At 41.9% G+C, this 17,753-nt stretch overlaps 1 protein-coding gene across 7 annotated transcripts in view; it reads right to left on the reverse strand.

The window, feature by feature from the left end:
* Positions 1-316: 316 nt before the first annotated feature.
* The window catches only part of HTT (huntingtin), a 182,417-nt gene continuing 164,980 nt past the window's right edge, over positions 317-17,753 (reverse strand). For 6 of the 7 annotated variants that reach the window (XM_073342650.2, XM_073342649.2, XM_073342651.2 and 3 more), the window contains 6 exons: positions 13,977-14,091; positions 8,102-8,315; positions 7,819-7,924; positions 5,951-6,113; positions 4,530-4,690; positions 317-3,132 (listed from right to left, as the gene is read on the reverse strand). In XM_073342650.2, coding sequence (XP_073198751.1) covers positions 2,919-3,132; positions 4,530-4,690; positions 5,951-6,113; positions 7,819-7,924; positions 8,102-8,315; positions 13,977-14,091 — 973 coding nt within the window. In that variant the 3' untranslated portion in view covers positions 317-2,918. Of the gene's footprint in view, positions 3,133-4,529; positions 4,691-5,950; positions 6,114-7,818; positions 7,925-8,101; positions 8,316-13,976; positions 14,092-17,753 lie in introns of those variants that run through there. The other variant, XM_073342652.2, reaches the window with a different exon arrangement.

Here is a 17,753-nt window from a genome sequence, read left to right on the forward strand (position 1 = left end):
ATAATTTTCATTCCAAAAGAAACAAAGGACAAAAATGTACATCAAAGGAAAGAGATGTTAAATTTTAGCCTTATAAATGTATAATTACAAACTATGGAGAATAACAAACATGTCCCCTTCGAGACATTCATATACCTGAAAATGAATGTGTATTTGTATTCAGTTAATTATTCTGGGGAAGAAAAATCTAGAGACATTAAAGATCTACAGACAGCAAACCTGTTTTCTATGTATGACAAATCTTCATGGAGATAAGACCGACACACACAACTATTCTGATTATCCTTGAATTTATCTGAAGACAGACCTGGCTGCATTGCTTTTGGGTGACAATTAGAAGTGGGAAACCTGAATATCCTATCAAATGCCAAGAATAGTACTGACAAGAGGGAATTTATCACATGTTGGCTAGAAGTTCATTTCTGTCACCTGTTGACTCCTTAGCTTAGTATGCTCTTTTTATTGTCTGGAAAGTTTCTATGGCAAGTCCCAGTTGATCTGTTTAGAAAACTTCAGAAGTTGGGATGGCCAGCCTCCATTATCTGGAGGCATACTGACCAACCATGCAGTGGTTATTTATGAGGTTAAAAATATGTAAGATTTATCTGTTCGTGAAACAGAAAGTATAGTGATCTATGGTTAAGATGTAACTACCAAATGCTTCAGAAAATATATTAAAATCTATTTTAAATTTTGGAAAATAGCTTACAAAAATATCTTCACTTATAGTATACCATACAAAAACTGACTGGTGTGTGGGTTTATAGTAGAAAACTATTACTGGGGGCTATAAAAGGAACTAGTGATGTATGTTACCCTTAATTGCAATGCAATTAATTGCATTATAGCTCACTGCCCTGGCAAGTAGTCTCTTACCAGAACTGTAAGATTTCCAGTATAACCAAAATCTTTAACAATATCTATTTTTTTAAACCCTTTCTGAACTTCAGTTTCTTTTTTAAAAAAAGACACCACAGTGCTGTTGCCCAAGAAAGAAGAATAAGCCAACTCAGAGGCAGAAATAACTCTAAATTATAAAGTCCGTCAAACAGCTAGATACAGCAAAGTCTACAGTTATTTCTGCTGCCCATATCACACTGGGCAATTCTTTTATAATCAAGTTATGGGCAAAAGCAACCATTTTTGTTCTAAGAATTGGAATTAGTTTAAATCCATGGGTTTAATAAATACAAATATACACATTTGTATACATTAAATGTAGTCACATGTGTATAATTACATATACATTATATACACAAATACATACAGTATATGTTCCTCTTGATAACACTACTTAGATATTCTGAGTGTTAGCAACAGGTGTTAATGGAAAATGTAATGAGGTTAAATATAGCAATGTAGCTCAGAACCAAGGCATTGCTTTTCTATATTGAAGACTTAGATACAGTTATAGGAAAAATACTGCCCGAGATTTCCCCATGTGCAACCAACTAAAATCAAAGGCTTGCATGAGGTGTAATCAGAAACTGGCCCTGTGTGGAACTGGAGAATTTTGGAATTTGTGGATGTTTACGCTGTGTTTGTGTATAAACATAACATTGTTGACAACTAATAGAAGAGGTTGTATAATCTAACACCTTAGCCAGCCCCAGAGTAGACCACATTAGACTTCTGATTCATAACTGTCAGCATAAATTTGCTTAGAGTAAAGTGAGAGTGGTTTATATCCAAATGACTCCATGGTTTCTGTTAGTATAAATGAAAAAGCCAGATACAGATAACTACCAGTAGTTATTGGCTACTGGGAACTTGCATCATTTTTCTCTCTTAAACAAAAACACCCCCCACCTCTGCAACAAGTGAGAGCAGCTTAGTATACAAAGTGCTGATCCAGGATATCTAGTCCCCTCTCCTTTACATCTCAAAATAAAGAAAACTCAAAACAAGCTACAGTCAAGTGGATCACAAAAATGCCTTCTTAACATATCAACAAAAACAAGCCTATATATTCCTGTTTTTAAAGTGTTAACATACAAAAACGTGAAATGTAGAACATAAAATGTAACCCGTACATTAAGATGGATTTTAAAAATGAACAGGAACTTGAGCACACAATGAAAAAATGAGGACAATACAGATGTCAAGACATTCAGCAGAGTGGGCTTTTTGTTCATTTCAAATTACAGCACATCTCATGCACCACACATTTTACAATTTTACATACTTTACATGATATAGAAATATTTAAGTTAAAATTTCTTTTACTGATATATTGTACTCAAATTTTAAATCCTGAGAAGAAAAAAAGAAAAGTGTGGTTATGTATGTGCACTACATGTCCCATGCCACCAACACATACACCACAGTATATTAGAAAGTCCAGAGATAGAAGAAATTACATGCTGGGAGTGTTACCCCTGAAAACTGGTTTCTCTTTTCTTTGTTTGGGAGAGACAGTAGGAAACAATTTCTGATCTATACTACCCCACAGTGTGTGTGTATATACATATATATCTACATAAACTTTGTAATGACTGCAAACTTGCACTGAGAGAGTATTTCTGTCAGAGTTTCAATACCAGATGCAACACGGTGACTTAAGTTGAACATCAGGAAGAAGAGTAATACTTGGCTTTCCTGCATAGAAGTATATGCCCATATATTTTACAGTTAGTAACTCAGCCTCAGGTTAGTCCCAAACGTTATTTAAAACATATACATATTTCCATTTAGCACAGCTACCCACTGCTAACAAGAATGTTACTATTACACCTTTCATGTGATTCTCTGTGGTGCAGAGTGTTCTCCATTCAAACAAGCATGAAGTATAAAACTGACAGACGCAGATTCATTGCAGAAGCAAATCCCAGCTGCTTTCTGCACCTTAATATTTATCTAAACGTTCATACCAGATTCCAAATCAAGCCACCGAGTTTCATTAACCAACATCAAGATTTTCAGCACGCTGTGATCTTGTGAACATTTTGCAAGCAAGTTAGTAGGCGATGATAAGGGCTTCCTGGTGATGCTACCATCTCAAACACAGACTGAAAGGCCCTTCGATCTAGTTCCTCATCTATCTGGTGTCTGTAAAAGTCTATGGCCACCAAACAGAAGAGGTTAATGTCCACTTGCTCCGATTTTCCCATTCTGCTGATAATATGTGGAAGACTGAGAAAGTAGTTAAGGGCATAATAATGAGGTAAGAGACAAACTTTAAAGTTTTATACAAAATATCACTGACTTAAAAAGCATTCCCAGATAAATTAAATATTTTTGCTTTACCACTGTGTAATTGTAAGTGCAAGACATCTGCAGATAGCAATTAAACTGCCGTTGCAGAAGCTTTATTTCTTAGCTGTATTTCTCTGAATAACTTAATGCAATTTCCCCATTATTGTTAGCTTAAAATGAGTTGGTAGGAATACTTTCCACTTGTTAGATTATATATTAGGAGAAACAAACCCGCATCAACAAGACAGTTCTGCACTGCTTAAAGATAAACAGAAATGCCAATGCACAGAGCCTCAAAAATAATAGTCAAGGAAATGGAAAACACAATGGAGAAATTTCCATTTTTAGACTGCTATCAAATGTCCTATTCAGGGCTGATTTTCCTGAGCAGCGGTTCTTTTTAAGGGGAGACGATTTTTTTTTTCTTTTCTCTTTTTTAAAATTATACATTCATTGGGCAATGCCACTGCATCCTTCAATTAGTTGTTCCAACTATTTTGGGGAATGTTATCCTATTGCCAGTTTAAGATTATTGTGATTTGCTGCCTTGCAGAGGAATGTTTGCCAAATACAATTTTTTGGGAGAAGTGGAGGAAAGACAGAGCTGCAAGGAGGGGAAAGAAAGTAGATGAGGATGTTCTTTTGAGAGTGTTTTTCCCTAGAGCATGGCACAATGCTTATGACTTATTTTTAAAAGGAAAATAATAAAAAGTCACCTTGAAAATATCTGGTAAAAAGTTCTAAACATTATAGGATCATTGATCATTTGTTCCCTGCAATAAATTACTTGTCAATGCCTCAATTCTTTACATTAAAAGCTTATACCACTAAAATAAAAGATTTTCCATAGTAATGTAGGGGTTGAGATGCAAGACTCCCCTTAACATAGATGTAAGCCATATGGCTGAACCTGACATACTGCTAAAAATTCACCCTTATCTGATAGTAAAGTTATAAACCATTATGGTACCAATGTTGAACTACTACAGCTTGTACCCACTGGCATCCACTCTTGGCAATTCAAACAACCGAGTTGTAGATTAAGACCAGAAGGGACCACCATGACCATCTAGTCTGATCTCCTGCATAATACAGGTAATACATTTAACCCAATAATTGAATATTAACCACTAAATAGACATGGAGAGCGAACTATGTCTTCGCTTCTGGAAGTGGACCCACTTGGTGAAATCTGATGCCCTGGTAGGGCATTGTGGAGAAGTACTGCTGCCCATGGTGTATTCATTAGATACATGAACGGAGGATTTCAGTCTCCAATGTTATCAATCCACTTTACAGAAGTGCTAAACCCACATAAAAATGGTTTAGGATACATTGCTGAAACCCACTGAGTGGTGGAAGCACTGACAAAAAAACAGGAAAGACTCCACATGGCCATTGCAACAGGCGTTCTCTGTGTGAAGTTGGAGAGAGAGAGCATCACCCAATCACGGACCATTGGTGACTGTCCAGTGGTATGTAGTGTCTGAAAAACCTGCAAAAATTATAGTAAATATTTCATGTGGGAAAAGACCTGTTAGAACACTAATGGCCAGACATAAAACATACTGCAAACATGTAAGCCTCGATGAATGTCCTCCTGCTACTCCAAACCCTGGAGGCATTTTACCCACTAAGATGGGTGATTCATGTAAGCATAAGAATATTTATTAAATCTTTATGACATTACATGTGGCAGTCAGATTTTAGTGATCGGGCTGTCAGTCAAAAATGTTCATTACGTACATGAGATTGCCTACAAAATTCCATTTGGGTACATTGTGACAGATAGCTGTATCTAAATATAATTAAAATATCAAATTAAATATCTGAGCCTGTCAAATAATTTTTGTATGATTAATTTCTGCTTCAGAAACAGAAAACAGATCCCAAGAGACTATGCCAAAATAGCATATCCAGACTAGTGATACAACTGAGGGGGCTATTCTTCCCAATCCATCTCAAATGATCTGAGACACTTCAGAGTGCCCCACCCAGTTACACCTAGATTCATAACTGTCTACTTTCTGTTCACTGATTTGGTAAGTGCCAGTTTAGTCATGTAATACTATGACCATGGACTTTGCCCTCTTTGGAATGTCATGGTACATCTAAACCTTTAAATGGGATCTAAAAAGAGATTTGCATACCAACTAATTTTCTCCTCAACAGGGTATAACGTGAATAAGAGCGTATAAACTTTTTCTTTGATTTCCTGGCTCTTAAAATAAAATTTCCCTGCTTTCTGTTATGAATTTAGTATTGTAAGAATGTAGTCTTCTCTGAATGTTATTATTTCCTAATTACAGGTTTTATTTATTTCAACTTGTGCAAGTAAATGTGAGAAAACAAAACATGTTCAGGTCTATCTTTGGAATTTCTAATTTCACTCTTCAGTGTAATAGCACAAGCATGTAGTTTGTTTACTAAAACAGAACCACATGCTGGTTTATTTTGCTAGTCACTTTTATGAAGTTCTGTACCAGAATTATATGTATTATGTCATGAAATTTAGTATGAACAGCATTAAAAATTTTTTTTTGCCCTTTTCACATATTCAGCTCAATGTCACAAATGGAATTTTTAAATGTCAGTAGTGGATATCTTCAGAGTGAAGAGGTTTAAAATAATTTTTGCCAGATTATATGCTCGACAGAATACCAGTAATAGTATGTTTGCCAGGAGTCCTAGTTACCGAGAGTGAACAGCCTTGCACCAAAAGTACATTTATGAAATTCAGTTTAAAATACACTACCTTATAAACTACTGTGGCCATGAATTGTGGGTATGGCTGCTGGTTGGATAAGAATTCTCCAATAACTTTATTCATTACATCCTGTGGAGGGAAAAAGTCATCTAGGAACTGAGGGAGGATCCGTGCCACTACTCTAGCTTCAAAAGGAAATCCTTTCCGGATCCTAAAACAAAAAAGAATGCATACATTTGACCATTTTAATTCAGCAGAACATTCATGCTGATTTAGTCCCTATGAAATTTTTTCCTGTTTTTCCAGAGTCAAGAGGGATAGGAGAATAATTCTTTTCTTTTATATGTAGATAGATCTCAATGCTGAAGAGCCCACAGATCTAACACTGACCCAACTGACAATCCAGTTCTTCCACAGCTGTATGACATTCAACTTATGACTGCTAATGGTTTTTTTTTTTTTTCTTCAAATGATAGGCTGGGAATAAGTGAAACTCTAGAGAGAGAGAGAAAAAAACACAACTAACTCTACACCTGAGAGTACCACACTATGTCTGAGATGCATGCTAAAAAGACAGTGTGTCTATGCATGTGGGGGAATGCATTAGCACTGCTGGCAATCTGAGAAAGAAAATTCACAAGTAAATTTTTTTCATTTTCATTCATACCATCCCTGCTGGTTGAACAAAAGGGAAATAGCAAGAAGAATGTTATGTTGTAGATGAAGAGAAACAGAGCTAGATGGCAAGGAAATGAAAGTCATTTTCTTTAAGGATACTTTTAATGAACCACCACCAACTGGAGAGTCTTTCGGTCAAAGGCTGGATCTGTTGATGCTTGCAGATCAAGCTCATGGTGTCTTGGGAAAAGCAGATATGAACTACCATACCACTGATTTCCTCTGCAAAGGTACGCTCTCTCTGCTTCATGAGGGTTGATCTTATGGAGTGCTCCATAATGCCTTTCAGGACTGACTTATGAAGTCTTAAAAGGCGGTATTTTCTAAAGCATTTAGCATTGGTATAACTCCCGTTGAAGTTAATGGGAACAGTTAAATCGTTGAATGTTTTTGAAAATCCCCATTTGACCCTTTGTGCTACAGCACCTAATACAGCTAGAGATCATCAGGTTAGAGCAGGAGTTCTCAAATCTTCTGCAGTGTGGACCACTGTGGACCAAACTGTATTATGGACCCTCCATTTTGCAATTGCTTATAATCCTTGTGACTACAGAAGCTGATCACATGAAAAAAAATTAATGTATTTTAAGTTGTCTTTTAAAGATACTACTTTAAAAAAACCTGGGCTTATGCTCTGTTTCTTTATTGTGTTAAAAGAAATTCTGAAAGTGGTTTTATTATGCTTTAAAAAAAAGCATTTTATAAAAGAAAAGTACTTTTTAATAGTTCTTGCAGTTCACATGTTCTCAACCCTCAAAATGGGCATTTCAACCCTTCACGGTGGCATACACTGCCATTATTTTATGCAGCCAGTGTCAAAACTACGATTTTCATCATGACTGGAAATGACACTTTTCTGACTACATTGTAAGTGTCAGTAAATAGGATCATAGTATTCTTAATTCTTACTTTGTTGTGATCATTCAAATATTTTACACACGTAATCACCACGTGCTGAGGCATGTATTTTAGGTAAGCAGAGGCATTTGTTTTGTGTAACACTAAATACTGATTAGAAATCTGTTTCCTATTTACATTCTTGTATGTCTGTGTTGGACCCAACCACTGCAACGACATTGCTGTGTACCTTATTGGTACAGTATTTTTAATCAACAGCACAGTAACTATCAGCAATGACATTTTAAAATCACGAACAGAATAGTGACCAACAAACTGAGCCAATGCCAAAACTTTTATTGCAGTTTATGCTGAGGTTGGTTTTTTTTTCCCTTTCTTACCTATCAAAAAGAACAGACACCCGTTCCATAGCTACAATAACAGACTCGCTGTCTGGAGCTGTGGGATTTGCATCTGTTGCTCGACTTGGGCTGATTTTCTCTTTTCCTAAACAGAAACAAGATATCTTGTAGTAAGTTCACTATAACTGAAAAAAATTCATTTGTCAGTAAGCTGTAAACATTTGTTTAATTTTCTGGAAAGAGCTCTAGAAGAGCTAGATATTACTCTACTAAAAAGATGTACTTAAAACAGAGCATAAATAATTGAATAATAAATCCACACCTGAATACATGCAAGTCAGCATTAACCCCAAGGCTGCCATAGCTCTGTGGGGACTGTGTATGTTCACTCTGTCAACACTTAGTTTAACTAAAGATTCACTATCGAGCCTAGAAAGTTGCTCTGAAAGGAGGAGTCGTTCTAATCCTCTGAGGACGCAATGGTAAATAATGGATGGAGTTGATTCATCACTTCCAGACACCATTACTCCACACACCTGAAATAAGCAAGAACGAAATCTAAAACAATTGATTATATTTAACTAAATTCCGACACCAATATATCAGAAAATAACTAACATACACGGAGAATTGATTTAATCTCCTCAATCAAATCATTTTTTTGGGGGGGGGGGGGGGGAGAAGAGAGAAAGAAAGAAAGAAGAGGTTACTCATCTTATCGTAATTTGAGTCCTTTGAGATCTTTTTTCCCTCAGGGTGCTCTGCTATAGGATGCGTGGGTACCCTTGACCGGAGAATGCAAAGCAGTATCCAAGGGTACATGCCTGCACAGAACAGCACCTTGTGTCTCAAAATGAGGGCACAAAAGATGGCGTGGACCCTCCACCACTCAGTTCCTTCTTGCTGTGAAGCAGAGCCACCACAGACAAGACAGAGGACTCAGAGGGACAAAACATCTTGAAGGACTCAAGTTACTGTATGGTAAGTAACCGCTCCTCCTTTGAGTATATGTTCCTATGGATGCTCTGTTGTGGGAGACTCCCAAGCAGTAACTCAGCAAGGAGGTGGGTGCTAAGGAGGCAAGTCCAAAATAGTCCAGAAGACTGCATCACCAAAGGTAGTATCATACCTGGAAACATACCATCCCTGGAGCGTATGTAGGCAGATCTCTTGGAGACATGAGGCTTTGGATAAAACATTGGTAGGTGGATCTCTTGATTAAAATAATTCCGAAGAGACCTTAGGGAAGAAACGAGGACGGGGATACAGTGTAACCGTATCTCTACAGAAGCTAGTAAATGACAGGTCTGCCATAAAAGCATGGAGTGAAATTATGGCTATAAGGAACAAAGTCCTGAGGGAAAGGTGGAGGAAAGAACAAGTATGTAGGTTCAAAGGAGGGTTTCCTCAGGGCACTTAGGACCAAATTATGGTCCCACTGGGAAGTTGGGGGCCCTTGAGGAATCTGGCCATACTGGGGTTGGCAAAAACTGAGAAGCCCTTGATGTGTGAGTGGAAAGCTGTGAGAGTGGCCAAATGTATTCTGACTGAGCTCATTGATCGACCTTGTGTCTTCAAATCCAAAAGATAGTCTAAAATTTTGGAAAGCAGAACCTCTGATGCTAGAGAAGAGTGAAAAGAACAGCAGGAATGGAAGTGTTTCCACTTCTGAAGGTAAATTTTGCAAGTACTAGATTTCCTGCTAGATAGGAGAACTGATTGGTCCTTTTCTGAACAGGTTAACTCTACCTTGAGAGCCATCCAGGAACCATGCTCTCAAGTTAAAGGAGGAAGGGTTGGGATTGATCAGGGTCCCAGAGTTCTGTGACAGGAGATTTTTTCCTGATAGGACCTAGTTGGAGGGACGTTGCCACAGAGAGGTGATGGAGGTTTGACTACCACACTTGTCTTGGCCAGGACAGTGCTGTGAGGATAACCCTCCCTCTTTCCTGATGCAGTTTGAGTAAGGTCTTGAGAATTAGAAGTAGAGGCTGGTAAACATAAAGCAGGTACAGGGCCCTGGTGTTATCAGGACATCTCCCAATGAGTTGCAGCCTTATAGTCCCTTGGAGCAGAAAAGACAACATTTTGCATTGTTTGGGGTGTTAAAGAGGTCTGCTTCTGGGAGACCCCACATCTGGCAGATGCCAAGGAAGACAGAATCACTGAACTCCCATTTGTAATCTTGAAGGAAATTTCTGCTCAGAAAGTCTACAATCTTGAGATTCCTATCTCATGGGAAATGCATCGGTTCCACAAGTTTGGTGACTGCATGTTTAAGGGCTGGGATCTTTCTCTTCCCTGTCAATTGATGTAATACATCATTGCCCTGTTGTCCAGCTTTACCCTGAAGGAGTGGCCCTTTACGGTGTGAAGGAAGTGTTGATAGGCCTATCGAATGACTCCAGTCCAGAACGTGGATGCGGAGTGTGACCTTTATGTGGACCACTTGCCCTGCGCAGTGTCCCCTTGGAGGTAAGCCATGCATCCCAAAAGAGAAATATCGGTTGTGAGGATCTTTGAGGGTAGGGTATATGAGACTGGGGTTCCCACTCAGACCTTCAGTGGGTCATTCCACCACCTGAAAGAGTCCAGAACTTTCTGAGGTACTGTGATACATTTGAGGATGCTGGGGTGCACACATGGCTTAGGTCTGTGTGAAGGCACCCAACATGTAGTCTCATGTGAGGTGTGACAAAGATGGATGCCAACATGTGGCCCAAGAGTTGTAGGCAGGTCCTTGCAGTTGTTTGCAGACTGTGTTGTATTGTTGAGATTAGACTGGATAAACTCTCTTTGTGGAGTTAGGGAGTCTACAGTGGTTCTGATTAAATCTACTGTTTGGACGGGAGTCAGTGTAAATGTCTTCCGATTAATTCGAAGTCCTAGAGACTGAAACAGTGCTAGAACCCTGGAGGTTGCCAACTGGACCTCCCGAAACGTCAATCGTTCAGGTAAGGGGAATACTGCTATGGCCCACTGTCATAAATAGGCTAATGCGAGGAGATTTGTGAAGACCTTTGGGGACTCAGTACTGGCAGCATTCTGAGCCTTTTATGAAACATAGGAAATGTTTGTGGGATGGGTAGAAAGCTATATAAAAGAAGGCATCCTGCAGGTCAAGATGGATGAGGCAATCTCCCATATCTAAGGATGGGCTTTATAATGGCTAGTGTCACCGTTCTGAAGTGCTTGGAAAGGATGTAGGCGTTCAGGTTTCTGAGGTTGAGCATCAGTCTCTATCCTCTGCCCCTCTCCCAACAAACTCTGGACTAACCAGTTTGATTGCCCCAAGAGTAAGAGAGACTGGATCTCTTGTTTTAAGAGATCTTCATGAAATGTGTCTCTGAAGACGGATGGGGAAGGCAGGTTGGGGGGAGGGAGGGAAATAGTGTGAAAGTGGATGGAACATCCCCCATTGATGACTTCAAAATCCATTAGCCTGAGGTAACCTGCTCCAGGCAGGCAGGAAGTGGGATAGACGCTATCCTAAGGGGGTGGTAATGGATCGAATTGCACAGCACTGGATCCAGGAAAGTAGGTTGCTTGATGCCCTTGACCAAGATGTAAAATTGTTTCTTAGAGGAAGGAGCAGATATTGTAAAAAGGGGTGGTCTCTTTTTGGAGATCTAGATATCCTCCTCTGAAAGTCCAAAGGTCTGGGAAAAGTTTGCTGAGAATGGTACTGATACCATATAGAGCACTGTGATGTTTGGGACTAAACTGTTTCTTTCTTGCAGGAATGTAAACTCCCAGAGACCTTAAAGTTGACCTCAATCCCTCAGGGTGTGGAGGGGGAAGTCTGTCAGCACTGAGGAGTTGGGTCCTTCAAAGGGAAGGTCTTCAACCATATTTCTGCACCTCTCTTGGGAGGCCAGAAGACTAGAGCTAGGATGCTCTTTGCATACCTACAGCCATAGCTAAGGCTCTAGAAGCCATGTCTGTGGCACCTAAGGCAGCTTGGAAAGAGGTGTTAGCTATTAACTGACCTTTCAAAATGATGGCCTGAAATTGTTCCCTCGGGTCCTGTTGCAGATGTCCAATAAAATGTGTGAACTTAGAATGTGTGTTAAAATCTGCCACCCGGGCTTGGTAGTTTACCACTTGAAATTGGAGAGCTACTGAGGAGTAGCTTTTTCAACCCAGGAGGTCTAAACATTTGGACTCATCATAAGGAGAAGATCTGGAGCAGATTTGTCATTTTCTGTCTTTACCTGCATTCACCACCAGGGAATTGGGAGTGGGGTGGGAAAACAAATGTTCCATTCGCTTGGTTATTATACTATACTTTATCTGCCCACTTAGCAGGTGGGCTGGATATTGGCAGATGTTCGCTAGATTGGGCAAGTAGATGATAACAGAGCTCCATTGATTGGGAGGGTAATTTTGCCCTGAGGAGTGATATTTAGAATGTTCATCAAGGAGCACTGAGACTCCTGAACCTCCTCTACTGGGATCTGGGGGAATTCTGTCAGATATTTAATGAGGTCTTGGAAGGCTGGAAAGTTGTCAGCAAAAAAGGGTGGTGGGGGCTTACTTGGGGGATGAAGAGAACTTAGCTGATGGGGCGAGTTTCCCTCCATCTGTGGGTCCTACTTTTCTTCAGTGCATACCAGGGCCAAAGGGGCATAAGGTACCGAAGGATGATCCTGCAGTACGGAAGGTAGGTCAGGTGGTGCCTGTCAGTGATGCGGTACCAATAGATATTGGGATCTCTTTTTAGCTGGTCCCCTATAAAACTGTTCACCAAGCTGACTCCAGGGATTCCAGTGAGTCCCCTGAGGGGGCGGAGAGAGAAGGTTTTCCCCAAGGATATTCACAACCCTTGGATGTACGGAATCTGGTGAGGTCCAGAAGATCCTCCTCAGAATGACAGCTCAGTGGGGTGTGATAGTATGGTGCCAAAAAAGAGCCCTATACCAAGACCTTAGATTCTGAAGAAGTGTCACCCCTTGACTGAAATGGGAAGCATCAGATAAAGGTGCTGGTATCAGAGGCCTGATTGGAGTTCAATCCAGGATGATTGCGGTTGCAGGTGACTGAGCAGTACCAGGGAAGGGGTTTTCATAGAAGTCCATAATAGAGGGGACTCCGGTTCCTCCAGTATGAAAAGGGTCTCCAAGAGAGAAATCTGAAGGGTGCTGGAGGGCTATGATATCCTGAAGTTGGTACAGGAGACTGGTCAGTGCAGTGATGGTACTAGAGAGGCTTGTAGAGGAACTTCTCTGACCAAAGAACTCCAGTGCAGAGAAGACAACAGTACCAGAGCACGAGTAGGAGCCTGTGTGCATCTCGGTACCGAGAGGCAGATGGCTCTCTGTGCTATCTGTTAGAAGAATTCTCCACATGCTGCTTCTTATGTGGTACTGACAGCTCAGTACTGGAATTGTATGGGAACCTCAACCATTCCCCTTGACAGATGTGAAGTCTCAGAGTGGGATTTACGGATGACCTACCCCTCTTCCTTATTTCCCTAACAGGGGAAAGAGTCTTCTATTTCTAAGAAGTCCTAGCCTCTGAAGGTGTGGCTGGAGCTGGGGCAAGTGAGTATTCCATTAGAAGGAGCTTCAGCCTAACCTACCTGTCTGTCTGCAACCTGCGTTTAAATCCCATACAGACTATACACTTTGATGGGACATGGGTGTCTCAGAAGCAGCAGAGGTAGACTGAATGCCTGTCAACTACAAGGAAAAGACCTTTGGCAGGGTTTAATCCCCAGGGTCTTTGGAGTAACTCAGAGGACAAAGAAAAAGGTGTGTGTGTAGGGTGGGGGGGCGGCAAGCTCCTTCTATACCCATCTGTATTAAAGCTATAAAGAGAAATAAAATAACTAAACAAATAAAAGAAAAATTTAGAATAAGTCACTATGTTAAGGTAGGCAGGAAGCCAAGAATCAGGGGATACACAATTGCTCTGTATCAAGTTGCAGGGAGCTGAGAAGGAACTGAGTAGCGGCGGGTAAGTATCCTATATGACCTCATTTGGAGGCACAAAGTGCTGCTCTGTGCAGGTGTGGGCCCTCAGGGAGCACAGGCAAATCCTAGGGTGGAGCATCCATAGAAATATATATGCAAAGAAGAAAACATTTCTTTCATAAAGCTTATCAATAATAATCCACCTAAAAGTTTTTAAAAAAATCTGCATTGATTCAAGATTGCATCAATCTTCTGTAATCTGGAGCACTGTGCAATACATACCTGTATAATTCCTGCAGAGAATTCAGGCCCTACATCAAGTGGGTAATTCTCTATCAAGTAGAATGCTGCAGCACACATCACTAAAATATGCTGTTGGTTATGGACATTTACAGAGCTGTAAATAAGCAAGAAAGCAAATGGTTATATATCAGTAAAGAATTGGTTACTTACTGTAAACTGTGATTCTTTGAGATGTGATGCAGACGTGTATTCCATGTAGGTGTGTGCGTGCCCACCATGCCAGACCCGAAGAATTTTGCCTATAGTATCCATAGCCCCCTCCCTGGCTATACAAAGCTATGCTCCCTTGACCCCCCTCAGTTCCTTTGCACTGAACGACCAGAGACTAGACTCTAATGCAGAAAAGACAGCAGGTGGGTTGTGAAATACACCTCTGCATCACATCTCAAAGAACCAGTTACAGTAAGTAACCATTTCTTTTTCTCGAGTAGATGCAGCCGTGCATTCCACTTAGGTGACCCACAAGCAGTACCCCCACGGAGAGGGGCTCAGAGTCTATTTAAACAAGGACTGCAGGACTGTGTTCCAGAAGTTTGTAGCCACTCTGGATGCTGTGGTAATGGCACAGTGGTTCATAAATATACGTATCGATGACCATGTAGCAGTCCTTCAAATATCCAATATTGAGACGTCACTTAAGAATGCTATTGACGTACCTTGCACTCTTGTAGTGTGAGCTTGCACCCATAGACGGTGTGTAGCCGAAGCTGTTCTGTATGCAGTCTTGATGGAGGAAATTATCCATGAGAAGACTGCCAGTCCCTTCATACAGTCTGCATATGACACAGATAAGGCAAAGCCCAAAAGGGTTTAGCCCTGTCCAGAGAAAAAGGTCAGACATTGTCTGATGTTCAATGTGTGAAGACACTGCTCCTCTGGAATTGAATGCAGCTTAGGGGGAAAAAAACCAAGAATTTGCCTCCTACTTTTAATGAAACAGAGAGACCACCTTAGACACAAATTTCAGGTGCGACAGCAATGTCACTTTGCTAACCATTCCAACGGGGGAACCATACGTTCCGATAAGACCAGGTTTAGATCTAGGGAGGGATGGGCTCTTGCACCTGGTGGTATAATCTTTCTCGATGTTGAGGAAACGGATAGACATCTCTTGTGAAAAAACAGACCGGTTATCCACCCGAGGATGGAAAGCTGATAGTGCTGCAAGGTGAACCTTCATTAAGCAGATAGTTAAACCTTGCTGTTTCAGGTGTAACAAGGACTTGAGATTGTCCTGAAATAATGACCATGCAGGCGAGACTCCACACTGAGCAGCCCAGATGAAGAACGACTTCCACTTTGCGAGGTAAGTAGCCCTAGTGGATGGAGGGCTTCCTGATACCAGTAAGACATGACAGCCCTGATCTGAGTAAGCCAGCTCTCTGGGATTTAGCCATGGAGCTTCCAGGCCGTCAAGTGGAGGAAGCTGAGGTTCGGGTGCAGTAGCTAACCATGGTCCTGACAGACGTAGAGGAAGCAGGAATGGAGCAGCCACAGAAAGGCCTAGCAGTGTGGCAAACTGATGTTGGTGGGGCCAAGCTGAGGCTATTAGAACGACCCACACCCGGTCCTATTTGATCTAGAGCAGAATCTTGTGCATGAGCAGGATGGGAAAGCGTAGTACAGGTGACCTGTCCATGGTAGTAGGAAGGCGTCCGTGAGTGATCTCAGGCTGAGACCTCGCAGGGCTCAACTCAGAGGAAGTGTCTCAGTGGTGACACTTCCACTGTTGTGCCTGGTTTCAAACAGGCCTGCCTGGGGAGTCCCATACTGCTGGTAAATGCCCCTCATGATGTCCAGGTGAAAAGACCACTTGTGGTGACTGGAGAAAGACTTGGTGAGGCGATCTTCCAGCTCCTTTTATGCTCCTGGAAGATGAGAAGCCTCCAGTTAGATTGAATGGGCTATGCAGAACTCCCACAGCTGAACTGCTTCACTACACAGAGGAGAAGAGTGAGCTCCTCCCTGCCTGCTGAGAAAGAACATGACTGACTATAAGAATCAACACACACTTGCCTGTAATGTGAGGTGGGAATGCCTGACAGGCCAGATGAACTGCCCTGAGCTCTTCAGTGATGCGTAGCAAGAGCTCTTCTGAAGGCCAAAGGCCTTGAGTCCTGAGGTGCCCCAGGTGAGCCCCCAGCCTAACGCTGATGTGTCTGATACCAGGGATATCTACAGTTGGGGTCGTGAAAAGGGAACACCAGCACAAACCACCAGCAGGTCCAGCCACCAGTTGAGGGAGGTGAGGTCTGGGGAAAGTACCATAAGAACCAAGTCTGGGTGGTGGCAGTTTGGTGAGTACATCGAGGCCAGCCATGCCAGAAGGGGTTTCAGATATACTCTTGTGTGCTGCACTACGTACGTACAGGAAGCCATGTGACCCAAAAGCCTCAGACAATTTTGGGCTGTTGTAACTATAGTGCACTTCAAGGACAATATCAGGGACATCATTGTCTGAAACCAATCTTCTGGAAGGAAGGCTCTGGCCTGGGTAGTCGAGCACAGCTCCAATAATCTCTGTCCTCTGTACTGCAGTGAGAATGGACTTCTGTACATTTATTAGCAGGCCTAGGGCCTGGAATGTCAACTGGATGAGGAGGATGCGAGGATGCCGGACTCCATCTGAGCTCTTGACATGCATCTGCCTAGCCCAGTGGTTCTCAACCTATTTACCATTGTGGGCCGGACCCAATACTACCTCTATGGCCCTGAGGATGTCACATGGGCTGCACCTTTGTGCTGATTGGGCCGCAAGTGGCCCACAGGTCACAGGTTGAAAACCACTGGCCTAGCCAGTCATCCAGATGCAGGTAGACTTGCACTCCTAGCTTCCTCAGGAAGGCTGCCACTACCACCATGCATTTTCTAAATACCCATAGAGCTGCCAACAGGCCAAAGAGGAATACTGCGAATCAGCAGTGCATTTGGTTCACAACGAACCTGAAGAATCTTCTGTGGCCTTGAAAGATTGATATGTGAAAGTAGGCATCTCTTAAATGGAAGATGGTATACCAGCCCCCGGGATCCAGAGAAGAAATAATGGAAGCCAGGGAGACCATGCGGAACTTTAATTTCATGAGATAGCTGTTGAGCTGGCGCAGGTCTAGAATAGGTCTGCACCTTCAGAATTAGGAAATAACGGGAGTAGAATGCTGTCCCCCTTAGATTTTGTGGAACCTCTTCCATGGTCCCCACCCAAAGGAGAGATTGAACTTCCTGGGTCAGAAGTTGCTCATGAGAGGAATCCCTGAAGAGGCATGGGGAGGAAGAGTGAAAAGGAGGGGTAGAACTGAACTGGAGGATACATCCCACTTCCATTGTTTTCAGCACCCAGTCTGTAGTGATACTGGATCATGCACAGCTGAAGTGGGACAGGCAGTCTGCAAATAAAGGGGGAAATATGATAAAGAAACATGAGAACTGGTAAAATATCCTTGAGCGTCCCATCAAAAGCTGCTTGGAGCCTTCTTGCTGTCTGGGTGGAGCAGATATTGACTTAGAGCTAGAAGGGGATGGTGGTCTACGCCTAAAGCCCCTGCTCCTTTTCCTCTGCATGTCTTGATGGGCTGGTGAGGCGGAATACCAGGAGGACTGCTGAGGTCTGTAGTGCTTTCTTGAAGTCACTGGGTAGCCCTGGAGTCCTTCAGCCCATGAAGCTTCTAGTCAGTCTGCTCCAAACAGAGCAAAGCCCCCTCGAAGGGAAGATCCTGGAGGGTTTGCTGGACCTCCCACAGGAGACCGGAGGACTATAGC

Source organism: Lepidochelys kempii, chromosome 4 (genome assembly GCF_965140285.1).
Source record: "Lepidochelys kempii isolate rLepKem1 chromosome 4, rLepKem1.hap1, whole genome shotgun sequence".
In the NCBI taxonomy this organism is placed as follows: Eukaryota; Metazoa; Chordata; order Testudines; family Cheloniidae; genus Lepidochelys; species Lepidochelys kempii.